This window comes from Gavialis gangeticus, unplaced genomic scaffold (assembly GCF_001723915.1).
Source record: "Gavialis gangeticus isolate Ggan-Ray unplaced genomic scaffold, GavGan_comp1, whole genome shotgun sequence".
Taxonomy (NCBI): domain Eukaryota; kingdom Metazoa; phylum Chordata; order Crocodylia; family Gavialidae; genus Gavialis; species Gavialis gangeticus.
This window is the reverse complement of record NW_017729004.1, coordinates 45,342,380-45,365,111: the sequence shown is the minus strand read 5'-3', so window position 1 is coordinate 45,365,111 and position 22,732 is coordinate 45,342,380. Positions and strand designations below refer to the sequence as shown.

Below are 22,732 nucleotides of genomic sequence, written 5' to 3'. Positions count from 1 at the left end.
AGGTAAGACTAACTGGCCTATAGTTTCCCGGGTCTTCCTTCCTCCCTTTTTTAAAGATGGGAACCACATTGGCCCTCTTCCTTAACTCAACTTAATTGAGGTTTCTGACAACTCCCTCTTTGCAGATTCACTATGGCCACATTTTTGCCCATAAAGTACATTTGTACTATTTGCTTCTGTTTTTCATTTTGGACCTGTGTAGCAGCATTTAAGAACAGACTTTTTGTTAAATACATTTTAAAGATCATTGTCAGTCAAATGAAGTTGGTTTGTCTCTTTTTCATAGCCTACAGCATACGTTACCTCACCCTCTGTTCAGATCAGTGTTTCTCCATGGCAGACACTACAAGAGGTAGGTATCAATATTTTTCCCATAAAAATACATTTTGCATGCATATCAGTAAGGGAAGGGCTGGTGGAAATTCACTTAAATTCAGAGGTAGTCTCCCCATCCACAGTTCTAGTAGTAGAGCAAACCTGAGTGGCCTGAGCAGAGCTAGAACAACAGTCATGAACTTCATAAGAGCAGTTTCAGCTACGCTACTTAATGTAGCATAGCATCCCACAATACCTTTCAGTAATTTAACCCTTATCAGTAAGGCAGGAGCTCCAGAAAATGTTTAGAATAACAAAAGGCCTTGCCTGCACACTTAACTTTGTCTTTTTATTCCATACATGAGCATATGTAGCACAGTCTGCCTTCAACATTGCTCAATGAATGAACAATAGATACTTAATTAAATAGATATTACAAATGGTAAATGACACCACTGTAAGTGAAGTATATTCAGTGGCCTAAATTATTATTTGTATTATTTATTTGTATTATAATAGCCCATAAAGGTTCAAACCAAATTTGGACCTCTTGGGTGCCTGTACAAGAGCATGGAGGCTGCTCCAATATGCTGTAATTACTTGATTAATCTGTGGTTTAGTTTCAATTAATTGATCATGGTAATTACTGCACTGCAGCCAGTCTCTGAGTCTCGTGCATCAGTGTCCCTATGCTTCAAAATGGTGTCAAGGGCACTTGAACTAAAGCTCATCAAACAAACTTTAGTTCAAGCTCCCCTGCTGCCATTTTGAAGTGCAGGGATGCTGATACATAAGACACTACAGTGCTTTAATTAAAGTGCAGGTGGCACATGCAAAGAGCACGTATAAAAGTGTCCCTTTATAATAGGTACTATACCAGCACATAGTACTGTTTACAGTCTACGGAGAAAACATCAGACAAAGGCTTGGAACAGACATACAGAGGATATATAACTTATCACAGGATCATAAAAATTAAGGGCTAGAAGGGACCTCAAAAGATCATCAAGTCCAACCCCCCTACTCTGGGGAGGAATACTGCTGAGATCAAATGATAACAGTAAGACGTCTGTCCAGTCTTCTCTTGAAGACTTCAAGGTTGGAGACTTCACCACCTCCTTGGGAAGTCTATTCCAGGTTCTGGTCACCCTTACTGCAATGAAGTTCTTCCTTACATAGAACCTGAAACCATCCTCTAACAGTTTATGGCCAGTGTTCCTTGCCCTCCCCTGGGGTGCACTAGTGAATAGTTTTTTTCCCAGCTGCCGATATTCACCCATTACATACTTATAGATGGCCATCAAGTCCCCCCTCAGTCTTCTCTTCCCCAGGCTGAACAGTCCCAGAATCTTTAGTCGTACCTCATAAGGTTTGTCCTCCAGGGCCTTAATCCTTCTTGTGGTCCTTCTCTGGACCATTTCAAGATTCTCCACATCTTTTTTGAAGTGCAGTGCCCAGAACTGGACACAGTACTCCAGCTGGGGTCTCACTAATACTGATTAGAGAAGAAGTATCACTTCCTTAGCCCTGCTCACGGCACATCAGCTAATGCATCCCAGTATGTTATAAGCTCTGTTGACTGCAGCGTCACACTGTGCATCATCCTGTGATCAACCATAACCCTGAGGTTCCTTTCAGCCATCGTGCTGGCCAGGACATCTCCTAACCTATATTCATGTCTCTGGTTACTTCTCCTCAGATAAAACACTCTGCTTTTCTCCTTATTGAACTGCATCTGATTCTGCTCCAGCCACCTTTCCAGCTTGTCTAGGTCTGCTTGGATCTGCATTTTATCCCCTAGTGTGACCACTTTTCCCCATAACTTAGTATCATCTGCATTGTGCTTTTCACATCCTCACTTGACCAAAGCCATGTAGTAATTCATGATTCCAGAGAAGCCATGCCAGTTTACCTAAACTTGAAATCTAATCCAAGATGTTTACAGATTACCAATATGTAGTTTAGTTTGGACATTTGAATGGTCTCTTGGACAGGTTTTGTTGTATGTTATTTAAAATCAGAAATTCCACTGCCATTCTTGCACTTATTTATTGTGCTACTTGTTTTTAAAATAATGTTTTTATGCTTTTCTTCTAGAATTCTTCCAACAAAGACCAACATGTGCCTTCCTTTGCAAATCCTCTCTACGGCAAAGCAATAGGAAAAATGGAGAACTTACACAATTCCTTGAAATAGGGATTGAAATAATACACAACTTTCCTCTTGGCTGAAGATTTTTTCTTTCCCTGAAATCTAGTGGAAAGTTTGTTATGATATTTTAGCATTAGTAATTTGAATGAAAGTAGAATAATTCTTCTATTAGAATAATTATACTCCAAATATAACACTACATTGAAAATAGCATCCATGCATATGTAAAAGTATAGTCCTATGTAATATTTCTATTGGCACAAAAATAGACTAGTTACTGGAACTATGAATTCATTGCACATTTTGAGCAGTTCAGATGCAGTGTATGAATAAAAAGGAAGTTTCACTTAATCAGAACCAGATTCTTAGGGTTTGGGGGTTCTAATTTTACTGCTATTATTGAGAAATCATGACTCAAATATTTTTATAATTCTGAATCATTACAAGACTATAAATGGTTATTTTTGTAATGGTAATGGTTTATTTTGAAAGAACAAAAGTGAAAAGATATTTGTTGTAGAATCTAAACAAGAACAACAGGCTAGATCAGGGTATGATAGACTTGATCTTGGACCTGAACACCAATTCTGCATGTAAGTCAGATGTATGACATGCTATGCTATACACTTCAAATCCCTTTCTGGCCAGCTCCACAGCACTCTGCTACAGGTTTGGTGGTTGATAGGGGGTAGGAAAGGGTACGTATCAGAAGGCGACACTTTTCTGAATAGTTTGGCCTCCCATACAACCCAGAACTGCAGCTCCCAGTTATCATGTCTTTGAATGATGAAAAGGAATTTGGGAGGACACCACTGGGTTGCATCCTAAATTTGAGTGTCATCATCTGTGATGTGAGAAATAGATGCAAGTTCACACTCAAGCAACCGTGCCAATATATGTTCCTCCATAACGCCTGTTAGATTTAAGCAGCTGACCTTTTTATTTTATTCTCTTATGGAATGACCTACAGTCATGGAAAAAGGCTCTTTCTTTAGATTTTTTACCATAAAATACTGTAGTCTTCTAGGGGGAAAATGTTTCTCATCTCACTGATATAACAAATATGGAGGTAGATACAAAATTCATTTACCGTACTACACTTGCAAGCATTGTCAATCAGGCTTGATTCTCCAAGTTGGCAAGTACCTTCAGATCCTGAGTTCAATAGCATTTCAATTAGATCAGCATGAGTGAGTTGCCTTAAGCATTGTCAACAGGTTCTTGGACTCCCACATGATCAAGTCTTATTAGTTGACTTCTCTGCAGTAGCTTGACTTTGCTTTCAAACCTGCATCAGTGCTGTGAAACCCTGGAATGCTGTGTGTTGTAGCCCTTACACATTGTGTTATATTTTAGTGTGCTGTAAAGAATGATAATGAAAGCAAACACAATTAAAAAATACCTAAATTTGATAGTAGTATTTTACCCAGAGTCCCCTTAATGATCAAAATCAATTCATTTTACTACTGTATTGAACTCTGGAAACTGCACAGGAGACAAAAGGAGGGTTCTCAAATTTATATAGGGGATTCTGGAGGGATAGGGTCACAGGCCAATGATCTAGGAGACTGGGAAAAATATGGGTAAACAAACATTAAGGTACATACAGTTAGAATATATATAACAGACAGTAACAATGACTCAATGATACAACCCTTCGGGGGCAAATAGCAAGATAAGAAATAAGGAATACAGGTTTCCCTTGCTTTATGCTGAACGTGTGTTCTTGGAAAACAGTGCATAACTCAAATTTGCATAATGGGAACCCATTTTACAATGTAACTAGTAGGGATATGTTCCAAGACCTGAACTGTACTGACCCCTAGACCCATTTCTACCACTTCAAAAGGACAATTTTGGTACTCACCAACAGCAGACAGTGCACACAAACACAGGGTGGTGAATGTTTAGCTGGTGTGAAAAGAGGGTGGTGAAGGCTTTATTGATGGACCAGGGAAAGGGGTAGGAGATAAGCCAGTAGGACACTTTGAAGCTATAATGGGGATGGCAACTACAGAAACATTTGTCGCAGACAACGCGTGAGGAGCACAGGAGACTATATTTTGCTGTGCGTCACTCCCACAATGCACCACACAAAGCAGCTGACTGTGGGCTTCCACCACACCGATTGCATAAGAGTGAATTTACCTCACATATAATGAATTTTCGGTATAAAAAGGGTCATCGCATAAAAGCAAATTTGCACATACATAACCTGCATAAAGCAAGGGAAACTTGTATTAACACTGTGATGCAATACACTGAAGAAACCTTAAGCCCCTCCTTAACTCCAGGGGAGCTTTCAAACCAGTCATTAGTCTTAAAGAACATTCAATTAATATGTACCTGAGCTCCCCCTCTGAGCCCGTCCAAGCCCTGCTGCAGCTTCTGGGTCTCAGCATGCATCTCACTGACTGCTGCTTTTCTCCCTTTCTCTCTCTCTCCCTCTCTCTCCACTGAGCCATTTCTTTCTGTGCAATCCTGGCTCCCCTTCTACTTCCTTCCTCTTTCCCCAGAAGCCTGCTGGAACTGTTGTTCCTGCCATGAGGTTACAGTCCATTATACTACTAAGTTAATGTGCTTAATAAAGGCTTAGCACATATAATGGAGAAACTTAGTGAAATCCCAAATACTGTATATCTTAGCAATATCCATTTTCTGTCCCATAAAATGAGATCTGTCAGTCTTCAGGGTTATTTCTACAGCAAGGTGAGACTTACCTAAATCATCTTCAGATTTTGCATTTAGAAAGTACTTTAAAAGAAAGTGTAAAAATCAGACTTTTCCCCTTTCATCTTCTGACCTTCAGTCATAACACTTATTGCACCAAAAACAAAAGATTCATTTATGTCTCCTAAATGGTAACTACCTTGTGCTTGACAGCTGAATAAGCAGCAGGCTCACACTACTGGATTCAAGATACTGTTGTTTCCATCTGTTTCACTGGAACTTCGCAGTAAGTTGCCTACATGCAGTCTTTCTTACTTGAACTAAACAGGGAAAATTCACATTTTCATGGTTACAACTTTGTTTTAAAAATCTAAAACAAATTCTGGAAATAAAATACATTTTCTTAAATCTTTATGGTAGTTTTCTCCTCTGCCTAACCACACACCTTGACTAAAGAGTCTGTATGTTTAGATTCATACTGTCACAGCCTTTAAGCATTCAAAATTATTTGGTTCCAAGAAAAGCTATTCAGTAGGAGGAAGTTAGTTGATACAGCCTCAGGATACAGTATTTTAGCCAATGTTTTACATGATTGAATGAGAATAGCAGACAACAGAAATAAAGTCCTGTACTAGTCAGCAGATAGACTGATAGTCTCTACTTTTCTTATAATTGTTCCAAGTATTCTGTGGCTGCCAAAGCTCAAAGCCGTAAAGCCACACCACCCCTATCATATGGTCTTGGCTACATTGTACCACAAAAGAAAACCCAATTCAACCCTTATATCAACATCCCTGCCTCAAACACACAAGGCCAGGTTCTGATTTCAAGTGAGTGCTGGTGATATTCCACAGTAATGCCAGTAAATTAAATCAAATACTTCATTTACATTGTAATAAGGAGGACCAGACTCATACTCAAGAAGTCAAACTGCCTGCTTTTAGCAGCCATCAAAGTCAGAGGCATCTCTTGTCCTCACCAATTCAATACTGAGGCAGAAGTATTAATAGGTCCTATGGGTCCTCATTCCATGTGCTTATTTCCGTGAAGTCATTATTTTCATACGTTTATCACATTTAGTATGTTAACCCCTCAGCACAGAGCTTTCCTTGGGCTATTGTCACTAGATTCTCTCAAACCCTGGTCAGTGTATATATAAAACATGGGATTACAGCTCAAGATACACAAAACGGCACCTTTCTGTTAGAAAATGTGAAGGGAAGAAGCATACTAATAAATCAACAAAGATGGGGATTCATGAATGTACACATAAATATAGACACACAAGCACCTTTCTCTGTGCAGCTAAAGTACCTGTGAAAATGGGGATGAGGAAATCAAATACATGGAGAGGAACTTCTGTGCTCAGACCCTTGCAGCCATTGACCCATTTGTTTTCTAAATCACTGGCATGGTTTTTAAATCCAGTTGACAAGGTGCTTTTAATTGAGTAATATACAGGGGAGTGATGAAGTATAACATGCAGCAAAGCACAGCCATGTTGGGCATGAGGTGGAGGGTGGTAACACCATGACATACCACTCCCACCCTCACAGGTGCTGCCTAGCCACTAACAAGTGTGTTTGAAACCATGTACAGATGGGTGGAAAGATAGCTAAAATGTAGACTAGCTACCCAATGTGCTAGGTTCCCATGGCAGCCCACCATCGCTCAAATGAAAAATTGCCACTTGAGTTAATGCTGTTTGCATGGATTTTAATTCACCATCTGGAGCTTTAAATTATCCTCAAAGGCCATAACTTTATTAGGAAAAGTAGGTGAATTTTCACAATAAGATAACCTAATTGTGACAGCTAACACTTTTTAAAGTTTTAATGTATGTAGAGCAAGGTCTGTTTATATCATGATGAAGCTGTTCAAGTTGAATTCCCTTTGGAAATACATAAGGATAAAACTACAATCTGCTCTGTCTTCCTTGGAATTTCTCTACAGCATTTTGGCTATCTCTTTGTGAAAACACACCCTTTCTTCTTCTCAAGTAGATGTGTCAAAGAGGGGGGAGGTGATATGTAGCCTCAGTCAGGACTCCAACAACAGCATAGCACTTGAGCTAGCTATTCCAGTGGAGAGAGTGGAGATATTGAAAATGTGCCAAAGGGCAGTGGTAAGCGTGGATGGCCCATGATCTCTGGGGAGAGGTCCAGGATTTCTTTCAGATCCTTAGACCCTCCACAGCTGGCAAGCTAACATTTGTGTACCTCCCACTACTGGGTCCTGCCCATGGAAAGGGCTGATGCATCAAATTCTGCATTCTCATAACCTAGCAGATTTTTTAAATTTAATTTTCTTTCCTATCTCACCAATTTTTCAAAGAAAAAGCTAATGCAGCCCTGTATTTGCCAGTGAGGCTATGTCTAAACTGGTATTCAGGCTTATCTTCAACTTCATGCAAGCTGACCATCTACAGTAAAACTCCTCAGCTTAACCCCCAGAAGCAGTCCAGTCTGGTCTTGGAAGGTTCCCTCAATCAGGGATGTGCATTCCCTAGGGAAAAGCAGCAAATATGGGGCTCTTTAGCCTGAAAAAGCGCAGGCTCAGGGGTGACCTGATGGCCACCTATAAGTTTATCGGGGTGACCACCAGGATCTGGGGGAACGTTTGTTCACCAGAGCGCCCCAAGGGATGACAAGGTCAAACGGTCATAAACTCCTGCAAGACCATTTCAGGCTGGACATAAGGAAGAATTTCTTTACTGTCTGAGCCCCCAAGTTCTGGAACAGCCTGCCATTGGAGGTTGTTCAAGCACCTACATTGAACACCTTCAAGAGCAAATTAGATGCTTATCTTGCTGGGATCCTGTGACCCCAGCTGACTTCCTGCCCTTTGGGTGGGGGGCTGGACTCGATCTTCCAAGGTCCCTACCAGCCCTAATGTCTATGAAATCTATGAAATATGTGCCACTGCTAGCTGTCCCTGGGGCATGTCCCTGCATGTGCATTCTAGTGCATGGCAAGTTGCCCAGGGTGGGGTAGTGGGGACTGGGGCCAGCACCTCGGCTGGCCCCTGCAGCCTTACCTGGGGTCCTAGGGGCCTTCCAGGGCTTGTCCAATGGCAATACAGGTGTGCAAAGCCTGGCCAGCAGACGGAGCGTGACTGGCCAGCCAGGCTCCAGTTTTGGGCGCTGAATGCTGCCACCACATGCATCACCCTGGATCTCCCAGGGTCAAAAAAGCCCACTGTGTTACAAGTTAGCAGCGCAGTGAACACCTACATGTGCGGTGTGTGTAGTTTGCAGTGCCGCAGGTGGGTCTACTGTGCCACAGACCACATGTACATGCTCGTCAGCCTCTGGGCGGAAGGTCTGATCTTTCCTTGTAGTGTATTAAGAACAACTCAGCTGGATGCTGCAAACACAGACAGTCCACCAGAAACAGCAATCTCACAATCTCCTGACTGCCAGCCCTTCTGCACCCCACTTTCTGTTTCTACTGCCTGTTACTAGGGTGAGTACCTTGAGCAGCACCCTTCTAGGATTCAGTCTGCCCATTACTTTTCCCTCCTTTGCTGCTTTGTCTGCAGTCCTCACAAGGTAAGATCTAAGTAGGTACGCTGCCTCATGTCATTTGAGCTACTTAGTACTAAACAGAGGTTTAGACCTACTCCAAAGACTGTCCACATTTCCACAATGGTGCATCCATGGAAGAGAGTTGCCTTGAAGTACATTTAGCCCATTTGTTTCCATGCCAAGTGTCCCAAATGCCAGAGTAGCCGTGAATGCACTCTAAAGAGCATGCCGACACGGAAAGAACCTGAAAACGGTGCTACAGGGTATTCTAAGCTGGCTACATTGCTTTATTTCCATTATTTAGGGCATGTAAATGGGAAAAAATATATGGGATGTACTTCTCAGTGGCACACCTGCCCTCAGCACAGATACAATGTAGGCAAACGTTGAGCATCATTTTCTGATTTTTGGAGACGGAGTAAAATTTAGTCAAACCCAAACACACTGCAGGGCAGGGTGGCACCTTAACGACTATACTAAGGAAATTGTTTAGATTGCAGGGCTAACAATGCCAAAGAAGTCTGGTCAGCTCAATAGAGAGATGGTTACTACTTTCCCAAACTGATTCTTTTGAGGTTAGTTAATGGTGCTTGGTATACAGGGTTAAATTTGCTTAAAAAGGAGAACTGAGCACAAATTATTCATGGGAATTCTTTAATCTTATGTTTAATTATATAATTATACCTGGAACAAAGACTTTGATTGATCATAACTGCAAGAAAAAGTTATTTTGCACTCAGCTGTGATTAGCATACAAATCATAGAAATGGTTTGATATAGAGATGGTTTGCAAAAAATGAGGAAAAATCATAGCATTTTGATATTTTCTGCACTTTGCAAATGTTTAGGATGGCAGACCTAAATAATTTTAAGAGTATTTTACAAGTGCTCTTTTTATCTTTATTTTTATTCAATTTTTATTTTATTCTCCATTTTAATCTCTACTTTTGAATCCTACTCCTTAGAATCACCATTTTTCCTTATTAGACAACTTACAGATCATAAAATAATTAGAAACTTTTATTGTGCATATGCTATGTGAATTTATAAAGCCTTAGTGATTATTATTATGGGTTTGCTACAAAAATATTCCAGTGCTGTGAACTGAATTGTAAAGTACAATTACCTTGAATTGTATTACATTAAGGACCTCAGCATTATCTGGTATTCAGAGAAATGACTTAACTAGAAATGGATATAAATACGCATTGCTTTCCAGTTGGTCTCTAGTGAAAACGTATTCACTGTGGTAAAAGTATTCACTGTGATTCATGTACAGTGTTGTCAGGGCATTAGTAATTATTTGCTACTTACTGTAAAAATGATCAGCATTCATCTTAACAACATGATTAATAATGTAATATATTAACTCAAGGAGGCGGGTAGTACTATCAGGGTTATACACCTCCCTCAGTCTGTGTATGGAACTCCCACCAAGTTCAAACAAGTCAAGAACATTAAGGAATAGAGCCCTGGGTGTATTATTATGAGAGAGAGAAAATCTAGGGGATAAAAATGATTACATCTTGTAATTTCCATGAGTCATAACCCCAAACAAAGCTATATGATTCTGCAGATAGTTACTTTCTTGAGAAACTTTAGTGTTGGTGGATGTCTTAGCAGAATCATAGAAAATTAGGGTTGGAAAGGACCTCAGGAGGTAATCTAGTCCAGCCTCCTGCTCAAGGTAGGACCATCCCCAACTAGATCAACCCAGCCAAAGCTTTGTCTAGTCAAATATTAAAAACCTCCAAGCATGGAGATTCCACCACCTCTCTGAGTAACCTAATCCAGTGTTTTACTACTCTCCTAGTGAGAAAATTATTCCTAATATCTAACCTAAACTTCCCTTGCTGCAACTTGAGACCATTGCTCCTTGTTCTGTCATCTGCCATCACTGAGAACAGTGTAGCTCCATCCTCTTTGGTACCATCTTTCAGGTAGTTAAAAGCTGCTATTGAGTCCCCTCCTAATCTCCTCTTCTCTAGACTAAACGAGCACAGTTCCGTCAGTCTTTCATAAGTCATGTACCCCAGCCCCCTCACCATTTTTGTTGCCTTCTGCTGGACTGTCTCCAATTTGTCCACATACTTTCTGTAGTGTGGGGCCCAAAACTGAACACAGTACTCCAGATGTGGCCTCACAAGTGCTGAAGAGAGGGGAATAATCACTTTCCTTGACCTGCTGGCAACACTCCTACTGATGCAGCCCAGTATGTTGTCAGCCTTCTTTGCAACAAGGGCACACTGTTGGCTCATATTAAACTTATCGTCCGCTGTAACCCCCAGGTCCTTTTCTGCAGAGTTGCTGCCCAGCCAGTCAGCCCCCAGTCTGTACTGATGCATAAGATTATTCTGTCCTAAGTTGAGGCCATTGCACTTGTCCTTGTTGAACCTCATGAGATTTCTTTTGGCCCAATCCTCCAATTTGTCTAAGTCCCTCTGAATCCTAACCCTACCCCCCCAGCATGTCTACTACTCCCCCCAGCTTGGTGTCATCTGCTTATTTCCTGAGGATGTACTCTCTGCCATCATCCAGGTTGTTGATGAAGACATTAAACAAAATTGACCCCAAGAGCAACCCCTGGGTCACTCCACTTGATACTGGCAGCTGACTAGACATTGAGCCAGAATGGAGCCCAACTCTTGATGAGCTTTTAGGCATGACTGTCAAAAACATGATTAATAATAATATGTAAACTGGTGATCAGAAGTTCTTATTGGCTACAGAACTTTATGAAATCAGTGGAGGGTGCAAGTACTTATCACCTTTGTGAACATCAGAATACTTTTATTTAAGTATCTAAATAAGGATTTAGGAGCCTAATAATAGGATTTCCCAAGTTGAACATTTTGACTTCTATACCAAGCACAGAATTATCTTGTCACATGTGTACAAGAGATTTTCACAGAAGAAGCCATTTTCAAACAATTCAACAGACTATGGCATGAGATCTACTAAATCCATCCTGTTGTAGACGTTCTAAACATTCATATGCTTCCTTATTTGTCTATGTTATACCATGTTACAAGACACACAGTCACTACAGGGTTGCTTTATGATGCCTTGGTTTAACCTAGCTGCAACGCCTCTAGTAAAGAATGAAGAGGTATGTGATTAGAGAAGAGAATCCTTTTCAGAATCATCCAACCTCTGCCTTGCCTATCACAAAAAACAATGGGAAAGGAAAATATAAGGCAAACGGTGTGGGGGGGTTTCTGTATGGTAGTTTTGGTTGGTTCTTTGTTCTTCAGTAATTTCTATTTACACTGATCGGCAGTAGATTTTTTTTTCTTTCTAGAGAAAATGAATTTAATGGCATGTATTTAAAATCGTAAATTAAGATACTGGTTTGAAATTGGCATTAACATTTTTCCTGGCAGTTACAATAAGTAGTAAATACTTTATTTGACACTAGAAATTAAAATTTAAAATGTTTTGCCTTAGATCTTCTCTTGTAGTTTACTTAAGTTGATGCATGTGATAGAAGTAACGAGCGAACAATAGACTACCTTTCCCCCTTGCTTTCTCCTGATAGTTATCCTTCCCACCCCAGTATAGTTTTTCAGAATCTAGGAATATTTTAATATGTGATAATGATCATTGATTACACACTCTGAGCTCAAAAGTATTTGTAAATATTACAAGATGAGATCTTAACAGGAACCTCTAACTTTGGTCTGTTATGACAATCCATTATCATCTTAGTACTACTCAGGGACCTCCTGTGATTGTGACACCCGGATCCAGCACTCCTAATCTGACTGGACCCAAAATGTTCTTATGTTCTTATACTAATAAAATCAAGCTCATGGTCACCCATACATTTAGGGCCTCTGCATAAGTCCATCTGACCTACCATTGTAGAATTATTAACACTGTTAAATAATATGGAGAGCAAAGGGAGGGAAAAGTGTCATGTGAGCTTTCAGGTATTTTTATTTTATTTTTTACAAAGGCCTCAGCAAAGCTAAGGGTGTCAGTCATGTTCAGGAAAATCTCAGATTTAATATTACATACCATGTTTTCAAACACTAAGTTTCAGTGAAAGAGACTGAAACCATGCTTGAATATTAGCAAAACTGCATAAACTACTGAATAATGGGACCAAGAATAAATCAGAAGAAAGTTAAAAATGAGTGACTTTGGAAATCCTGGTACAACAGTCATTTAAAGACTACAGCTGATGATAGAGTTCAACTTTCCATGCATGGCTGTTCCAGAAAGTTTTATGCATAGTTGGTGTTTAGTTGCCTCAGTGAAAACCCCTAAAACAGAATTTCAATTGGTTCTAAAATCTGGTAACTGATGTGAGGCAAGTGGGTGGGGGGAATAGTGAGGGGCGCTGGGAGTGGGGAAAGGGATGGGGTGAACAGCTGATGGGAGCAGGCACCAGGAGGGGAGGAACAGTGGGGGAGAAACTGGGCGACAAGTGGCAGGGGGCAGAAAGGGGGAAAGGGCAATGGAGAGCAAGGGGTGGGAGTCTAGCCACCATCCTCCCAATTGCTGCTTTCCTTGCTGAAGAGGTGGGGGAGGATACATTTATAACAACCTTCTGATAATTAGATTCTATACATGGAAAATTATAAAAACGTATACTTTTCCATGTACAGAATCTAATTCCTGGGTGGTTGTCTTAAATTCAAAGTCATTTTCATTTTGGGGTAGATATGGTACTTGAACCTCGTGCAAACAGGAGACAAAATCTTGTTTAAAAAGTGTCGGAGTGAGGGATAGTTCTTCACCATAAACGGGAAGGTATATTATTTATTTCACTGTTGGATGGAGTCAGGTTTCTGAAGAGAAATATCCTAGTTCACATTGGAAAGAATGTCAGGTTGCCTTTGATTTTGTTGCTTTTCCAAATTTGCAAGTGCATGTGCCACTTGAGTGCCCTAACGCACATGCCTTTTGCCACTGTAAATAATTTTAAGTAACAATTTGGGGATGCAGTGGGAGAGTTTGAGTTCTGGTCCTTTGAAAATTGAACAAGTTAAATTACAGCTTAGGTTATTTTTTCTCATTTTAAAAATATTTCAGGAACACTTAATCTGTGTGGAGATATATTGTCCCTAGTGCTAGCAAGGTTAAAGAGACCTACATTTATAAGCCACGTAAAAGTCTGTCATGCAAGTTAAATCTTCCTAGTGGCAGTTTTAACTAATCAAGCTGCATTTCTTAAGAAGCATTTGAGGGAAGAGCAATATAACCTGTTCATCTAGGACAAGTTGTCTTCCTCCAAACCTTTCCCCTGAATTTGTTACTACATGCCAAATTCTCAGATGGAATGGTATGTTAATTGTGAATGAGTTTTTATATTTTTGATGTTTTTAAAGTATTAAATAACTCAAATCTGCAATGTACCACAAAAGTTCATTACACTGTTTTCCATTTGCATCATGTTAAAAAAAATACTCTCTGTAAAACCTAATCAGATTCATAACATCAAGATGAGAGGATATTTGAGAACTCATGGTGCTCAGGCAAGGTGCCTGATAATTGGAAGAGGGCCAATGTGGTGCCTATCTTCAAGAAAGGGAGAAGGGAACTACAAACCAATTAGCTTGACCTCAATCCCTGGAAAGATCTTGGAAAAAAATTATCAAGGAAACCGTTACCAAGATCCTAACAAAAGATAATATTCTAAGAGATAGCCAACAGGACTTTGTGGTGAGTAGATCTTGTCTGACCAACCTGATTTCCTTCTAGGACCAGGTGATGCATCACCTGGACAAAGGAGAAGAGGTGGATATCATATTTTTGGACTTCATGAAAGCGTTTGACCTTGTGTCCTATGATGACCTCATGGAAAAATTGAGGAATTGTGGCCTAAACAATGTCACAGTCCAATGGCTGGGGAACTGGCTCTGTGGACAGACCCAGAGAGTGATAGTTGATGGAACTGAATCAACTTAGCACACTGCAATTCAGAAAGGTTGCGGAGAAGTTTGAGAGAGTCCAGAGGAGAGCCACACAAATTATTAGAGGACAAGAGAGCAGGCCTTATGAGGAGAGGCTGAGAGACATGGGACTCTTCAGCCTGGAAAAGGTCAGGTTCAGAGGTGACTTGGTAGCAGCCTATAAGTATATAACGGGTGTGCACTGGGAACTGGGAGAATGTCTGTTCTCCAGGGCACCCCATGGGAAGACTAAATCCAATGGTCACAGACTTTTGGAAGACCATTTTAGTCTGGACATAAGGAAAAACTTCTTTACTGTCCAAGTCCCCAGGGCCTGGAATAGACTCCCCCCCAGCAGTGGTGCAGGCATCTACTCTGGATTCCTTTAAGAAACACTTGGATGCCTATCTTTCTGGGATCATTTGACCCCTGCTGACTGCCTTCCCTTTGGGCAGGGGGCTGGACCCAATGATCTTGTGAGGTCCCTTCCAGCCCTAATGTCTATGAAATCTATGAGAAGATACTTTGTCCATCTGTGGAACTCACACTTCAAGACATTGTATGAGGTTTGTAAATCACGTAATATGCTATTTTCCTATTAATAAACAGTATTATTTTATCTTAATACCATACTCTGATACCACCTCCTACTTGGATTACTCCATATCAGAACAGGTCATTGTGTACCAAAGATAAACTAAAAGTGTGCGAGTTTTCAATTACTAAACCATTTCAACTCTAGTAGAGACGAAGCAATATTCCTATTAATAGCTAAGGGGAAAAAACAGATTATTAGCCATACCAGGTAAATTATTTATCTTCATATCCAACAGAACATGGGCAAATTACCAATGTCCAAAGTTCCTTATTTGAAGTTTGGTAGACAACAGGAAATTATACAACAGGCACCCTTAACATTAAACATTATAATTCAATCCCCTCCATTTGAAGTAGAAAATAAAATAAAACAAAACACTATTTGGTTTTTTAATAGATATCATGGTTAGTTGTCAAAAGTTAAAGAAACATTTTACAGGAGAATTTCTGTCCATACATATTTAGCAGAAGTGTTCTTTCCTAATCTCATACCTATGTATATTGAATGTAAATTGCAAAATCACTAAAATTGTAATTTTCACAGATGCATAATATATGCCCACACACAAAGGGTATATTATATACTGTAAGGCTAAGCATCCATAAATGAACTGCCTTCTTATTTCATGCTAAATATTTAAGGGTAGATAAACTAAAGAAAGTTCACTTTGGTTAATATGTGCCTTACTTTATTTTCTTAAAATCGTTTTGTCTATACCATGATTTTTCCTGTGTCACTGTTTGGTAGAAAAATAGTTCAGATCAGTGCTGCTGTTCACCATTAGTGGCAGCCCTCAGAAAATAATAGTAAATAGATCCCATAGTCATCTGCAAGATCTAATTACACATTAAACGACCCAGCTGATGGGGTCCAGCTGCAGCACATATTTGTAAATGATCAAGAATGAGTGGATATACAAGTTTTGAAAGTTAACATAAAGATGGTAAGAATCTTCTTACTATGTACCCTGTCAAGCCACAATGCATCAAATCACATAACTTTAAGCACATAAGGAATCTAAGAGTAGTCATATAAAAGTCAATAGAACTACCCACCTGGTTAAAATTGAGCATGTGTGTAAGTGCATTTCACAACTGTGGCTTTAGAGAATTGCTACAAACAGTGTTTAGAAATCACATAATCTCCTATTTGGTGCTGCTATGAAATAGATCATACTGATTATTCTTAGGTAAGAATGGAAAAACTTTAAAATATTTAAATTTGTGGCTTAAATATTTCTCTTAAAAGTTGGAATCCTTGTTGATAATCCTTTAATTTAAATTGTTAGTGGTAAAGACAAATTTAACTTTGATGTGCAGAAAAGCATAGATAAAATAAACGGTATGATGGTTCAAATCAGCTCTTTAGAAAGATTCAGGTCATCAAAGTATTTAAGTACCTGCTTAACCTTCATGATTACACTTAAATCAATCTCTATTAAGCAAAGCACTTAAGCATGTATTTAAATCTCACTGAAGAGACTTGAATTAGCATTATTCAAATAGGTCCTTAAAGCAGGTGCTTATGTGCTTTGTGCAATTGGGGTCTTAGAGAAGAGAAATCGAAATGAAACCAACACAGTCTTCTACTAGCTGTATGTTTTCAAAACTGTTGCACAAGGACCCAAAGACAAAGTAAGGACCACAGAAGTAACCAAGATCAGCATGGTGAGAGAGAGGAGAGAATAAAAGCTACATCGTCAACCTGGGAAAAAACAGCTGCATACTTATACTCAGTAAAGTCTTTCAAACCCCAGATTAAAGGGTGGGGACTACGCACCTGACGAAATGAGCTTCAGCTCATTAAAGCTTGTCTTATCTATCTATCTATTTGTCTGTACACACACACTTTGGTAACTCTGTAAGGGGCAAACCTATTGCCTTCTTCTCATTTCTCGTAGGCATTACTGTTAGTCACTTTATTTTATTTGAACACCAGAACAGCAAAGAAGCTATATATTAAGAAAAATCACATATCCTGTAGCCTTCCTAAAGACTTTGATAGTATATTGTAAGGAACAATTTGAGTATTGTTTGTTGACTACCATGAGCTATGTGTCTATGGTACTAAAATGTCATTGCGCCCAAGCATCTCACAGTCTATTGTGGATTTATCTGCACAAAACCTCTGTGAATTTGGGGAGTACTATTGTGCTCATTTCACAGGCAGGAACTGAGGCATAGGGAAACTTGGCCAAGGTCACAAAAAAGTCTGTAGTAGAAAAAGGAATTAAACTTGAGTCTTCCAAGTCCTAGGCTTACAGCAGATACAGTCTGAGAGAAAGATTTATCAGACTGTTAATAATAATAGGAGTAGATTTTCAAAGTATTTGGCCTATATGCAGGTAAATTTCTATAGGAATTAGAAAAGAACTTTAACAATGTAGGTGCACATTTGTATCTTTGCTGTTTAGATATCTCTCTAAATCTATTCTCTAAGGAATAACAGAAAAAGGAAAGCCTGTCTGGTATCAGGAAATGAGAATCTGTATGTCATGGAAAATACTTATCTATATCTTTCTTCTTAGAACGTATGTAAGCCTTCTTCCCTTTCAGGTTAATTCAACTTATTCTATACATTTCTCCAAATTTCTAAATTCTTGTTTGTATCTGCAGAGATTAAATATCTTGAAGACAGGCAGCACTATATTTGGCATCAGGATACATGTTTTAAAAATGCAATTTGACATACTGTGCTGGCAGTATTTCTCATAGCAGATTGTATTATGGTTTCTAAAAGATACTTTTATTTGCCTTCAGTCTTGAGCATTTGGACATTTTATTATTTTTCTTCCAGCATCTTGTGTTTTAAATTCAAAAGGGGGAATATTTTGTAAAGTGAGATCCAATTGCACATGTTACTCGATAAAGAACAAGTTTTGGCAAAAGTTTCTCTGTGCATGGGATAAATTCCATGGCCAAATGGAATCTATTATACAGTCCAAAAAGGGTACATTTCAGTTCCTGATTTAAAGCAAAATGCAAATCCATGTACCCGACATAAAGATGACTTATCTCATTGCCAGGTAATTTTTACGTTCTTGTCCGTCCTTTCAGAAAACTTAAATCACAGAGCTAAGTACAAGTTTGCACACATTTTGTACATTTAAAAATACAGTCACTTTCTTGACAAATTTTATCTGACCAATTCAGGGCCAAGATACAGGAAACGGCTTTGTTTTCATGAGCAGTGCAATGAATCACAAGGTACAATGAAATCTTCAGTCACTGATATTTCTGAGCAGTGTTTAAAAATAACAGCTGTAAAGGCTAGCTTCTTCATAAGGCTCCTCCTGAAACTGAAACAATATTTCTTGTGATCTGCATGTGATATAGGAAGGTAGTTGTCTGGTTTCAAGCTGCAAGATTCGGTACAGCACCAGCTCAGATCATTCATACAGTGTGGTTTGAAAGCTATATGCCTACTGCTTTAAACATTTTGGTCACATCTAAGGCTATATACAGAGTGTAACTAAAATGGTATCAGTATTCTCAGACTACTGTCACCTGAATTTTTAAAATTTGCAGACTTCTTAAGTGAAACTTAAAGGATTCACAGCAGCCCAAAGGGAAGCTAATTACCTTGCCCAGTTGTCACAAGGAGCTAATTAGAAACAATTGCTATGAAAGACTTCAGTCAGGCAGATGGGGGCAGCAGGTGGACAGATTTCAGAGAAGCTGTAGAAGCAGGAAGGTAAAGGAGTTAGAGTGATGTTGTAGCCATGATGATCCAGGAATTAGGTGAGGGGGAAAGATTTTTGGGGGTGATATCTTTTATTGCACCAACTGCATGGTTGGGATAAAGTTAAACAAGCTTGTGAATGCAAGGCATCTGTCCTTGGGTGACCTGAGGAGGAATACCTTACATTTAAAAGTTTGCCTAACTTTATCTTAACTGTGCAGTTGATCCAATAAAAGACAGCACCCAGAAAATCCTTGCCTCTTGTACAGTGTGGAGGAGAAAGATAGTCAAGCAGGGAGGGTAGGAAGCAGTCTGGGATAGCGGTGAAGGAATGTTTCTCTGATTAGCAGAGGGCCCTGGGCAGGAACCCGGAGGGGTGTTTGGGCCTGAAATTCCCCTCCCTGCTCTGCAGGGAAAGAAATCCCTCTGGAGGTGGAGGCCAAGGATTAGTGAGTTTCAGATGGGGAAGAGATGGAGGCACCGATAGCATCCTTTTGACAGAATCCCATTTCTCCATCAGAAAACAGGATTGAAATAGGGTTTTTGATAAAAAGAAAGTTTCAGTTCGTTTTCATCTTTCTTCCTTACTTCCACTTTTTCCATCTTCCTCCTGTAGTAATCAGGCTCTTCCCTCTCAGACAGGTCTCTAACTCCATTTTGCAGTCTGAACTCTGCTCTCAGCTACACCAATGAAAATGAAAGGGAATATCAGCAAAATCAAGTTACCATCTGAATACTTCAGAGCAGAATTTGGTGTTCCGTGTCTATAGGAGACTTTTTAGTTGAATAGCTTTTATGGCAAGTCTTGTGTTTTTGCTGATATGTAGTAAAACATTTTTGCTGTGATTGGTTTAATTTTTAAAGCTTTAAAAAAATCAATTTGTTTGTCTGTATTCAATATATTGGAGCAAAAAATCTTGATGTATTGTTATATCAGAGTCACTGCTCAACTCTTTCTTCTTCTCCTAGGACGCCCCCAGAAGTCTGCTTATTGTTATCCATATTCCTGAATTTCAAAATCAAACATATAGACTGTTTGGTTCCTTTAATAAACACTACCAGTGTCTCAAAGAACATTGATAGATTTTTAGGGAAAAAAACAATTTACCACATGCAGAAATACATTATCCATCAGACACTCCTCATGAATACACACACTGTTCTTTGTAACTGAAGGGTATTTATGAAGCAAGAAAGAAATGGGTTGGTTACAAGTAAAGAGGAACATAAAATGAAAGACATACAGATAGAGAAAAAAGCATAGTCTAATATGCAACGCAGGCATTTATTCTGAGAGAGGAGGAATAGGATAAGAAAAGTTAACAGACAAACATAACCCCTCTTTCTTGTAGCTCATTTCTAGGTTATCAAGCATCTGCAATTGCATATCACAGCTGGACTTAAAATGAGGAACAGAAAATGACAGTATCAAGACCTTGAGGGTCTTCAAGTCCTCATCACTTCTGCATGTTATATATTACCAATGACATCAACTTCCATTGCCACCAGAAAACATTTAAGACAAGTATAAAGTAGTTGCAAGAGAATGGGAGAGCAAGATTAAAATCCTCCACAGGCTCTATTTTTAGGGAAGATATATAGCTAGTGGAACTCTTGTCTTACATTAAAAAAGAATAGCTATAATGTTTGAGTGCCTCCTGTTGTTTAAAAGCCAATAAACAGCTGTTTTAAACTGGAGTATGTACTTACTCAACAGCACTGGATAAACTTCTGTTTGCTCCTTGTTGGAATCCTCTGGATCACGATCTGATCTCAAGTACAAAAGTGGAGCAATCAAGTTACTGGAGTTGCACACATGTATTTGAGGGTAAGCTTTTGACTACTGTTTTCAAACACCATCAGAGCTGCTTAAATGAATAGTTGTATGGTGTTTTTATCTGAAAACACAATGCAGGACCAAGAACAGGCAGCATGGGTTCACCAAGAGTACGTCATGCCTGACCAATTTGATTTTCTTTTATGATAAGTAAGGTAACAGGCTCTGTGGATGGGAGGGAGGGAAGGGCAATGGATGAGATATACTTTAATATTAGCAAGGCTTTTGATACAATAAATTAAGGCAATACAAACTAGATGAAAGTACTGTAAGGTTGATAAATAACTGAACAAGTACTCATCAGTGGCTCATTGTTGAGTCAGGATGGGGTATCAGGTGGGGTTTCAAAGGTTCTGTTCTGGGTCTGGTCTTGTTTAGCACCTTCATTAATTAACTGAACAATGCAATTGAGTACACTTAGCAAATTTGAAGATGACACCAAGGTGGGTGGATATGCAGACACTCTGGGGGCTAGGATTCAGAGTGGCCTGGATAAATTGGAACAATGGTCTGAAATCAAACAGATGAAATTCAGTATGGACAAATGCAAAGTCCTCCACTTGAGACAGAATAATTGCATCTACAAATACAGATGGGGGATGTTTGCCTAGACTGCAGTACTTCAAAGAAGGACCTGCAGCTTACAATGGACCATAAGCTGAATGCAAGCCAACAGTGTGCTCTTATTGGTAAAAAGGCAGCAGCATGTTTGATTGAATTAACAGGAGCATCTCTTAAAACTCAAAGGAAGTGATTCTTCTGCTCCATTTAGCACTGATGAGGTCTCACCTGGAGTACTGTGTCAAGTTTTGGGCCCCACACTTCAAGAAAGATAGGAGAGAGTACAGTGGAGAGCAACAAAAATTATTAGAGGCCATGAATTATGAGGAAAGTTTGAAAGAAATGGGTTATTTCATATAAAGAAGACAAGATGGAAGGGGAGATCTGATAACAGTCTTCAAATACCTGAAGGAGAATTATATCTACATCTCTATAGGAGATGTAGATGGACATTTATCTGTAGGCTACAGGACTAGAAGCAATGGCGTCAAACTGCAGCAGAGGAAATCTAGGATGAGATTTGGAAGACCTTTCTGACTATAGAGTGATAAGCAGTGGAACAGACTACCTAAAGAATCTGTAGAAATTTTCAAGACCAAATTAAACAGACACTTGACTGGGATGGTTTATTCAGGGATGATCCTGCCCTGTGTAGGTTAGGCTAGATGACCTAATGATGTCCCTTCCAGCCCTACTTTCCTGTCATCCAATACTGGCTTTACAATCATTGGTATGTAAGCATGGTGAACTCTATACTTATTGAAAAGTGTGCAGCAAGACTAGCTGGTCTCTTCTAAAACCCCAATAAGGTTTTAGAAAATCATATTAACCAAAGCTGTCAGCCAAATTTTATTGGAAGTCTAAGTATGTGAGAAATTCCACATTCAGAAAATTACTGGAAGGAACAAAAAAGGCTTAGGAATATTGCATACCAGTTGTAATACTCATGCCTGGGTGTGCATATTATATTTAGCTGATAACTTAAATAACATTTAAAAAATATTTTTTCCTTTTTTCATTGCTGGAACCTACTCTGTCTGCATGTTTAGAGGTTTCAAAATTCTGTATATCCACACTAAATGTTTGTGGTGCTAGTGGTTCATCAGCACTGTATTAAGGTTAGATGCTTGGTTCCAATAATTCTGATATGAATAAGGGTGCATATGTCAGGGTGTTTCAATACAGGATACTACACTAGTCACCAATTCTTACATGTAGGATTGAAGCTGCATTCAAATGAGTTGTATAGAAGTTGGTAATAAATATTTAATCTCTTCTGGTTCCTTTGTTTTCTGAACAAAGTATTTGATTCAAATTATTAAACTGATTTCAAGAGGTTGCAGTTACTACTGGTATTTGGAAAGTACCAGTGCTTGAACTGAATGAATGAGGCTTTTCCACTTGCTCCAGGGAAATAAAGCAACACGTGAAGAGTAAGATGAATGAGGATGAATCTGACTTTGTAAAAGAAAAAAACACTTTAGGGAGTGACA

The 22,732-nt window shown here is 39.2% G+C and overlaps 1 protein-coding gene and 2 long non-coding RNA genes across 3 annotated transcripts in view; 2 read left to right on the top strand and 1 right to left on the bottom strand.

Moving 5' to 3' along the window:
• MALRD1 (MAM and LDL receptor class A domain containing 1) overlaps nt 1-2,817 on the top strand; it is a 631,029-nt gene extending 628,212 nt beyond the window's left edge. The window contains exons 40-41 of the mRNA XM_019507962.1: nt 287-352; nt 2,413-2,817. Coding sequence (XP_019363507.1) covers nt 287-352; nt 2,413-2,511 — 165 coding nt within the window. The 3' untranslated portion in view covers nt 2,512-2,817. The remainder of the gene's footprint in view (nt 1-286; nt 353-2,412) is intronic.
• A 1,489-nt stretch (nt 2,818-4,306) lies between these two features.
• Nucleotides 4,307-12,726, top strand: LOC109291341. The gene is made up of 3 exons (XR_002095820.1): nt 4,307-4,443; nt 7,153-7,159; nt 12,716-12,726. It is a non-coding gene; the product is annotated as an uncharacterized LOC109291341 (long non-coding RNA).
• On the bottom strand, nt 7,392-14,677 carry LOC109291340. The gene is made up of 3 exons (XR_002095819.1): nt 14,584-14,677; nt 8,173-8,180; nt 7,392-7,402 (listed from the first exon to the last, which is right to left on the bottom strand). It is a non-coding gene; the product is annotated as an uncharacterized LOC109291340 (long non-coding RNA).
• Between the last annotated feature and the right edge of the window lie 8,055 nt (nt 14,678-22,732).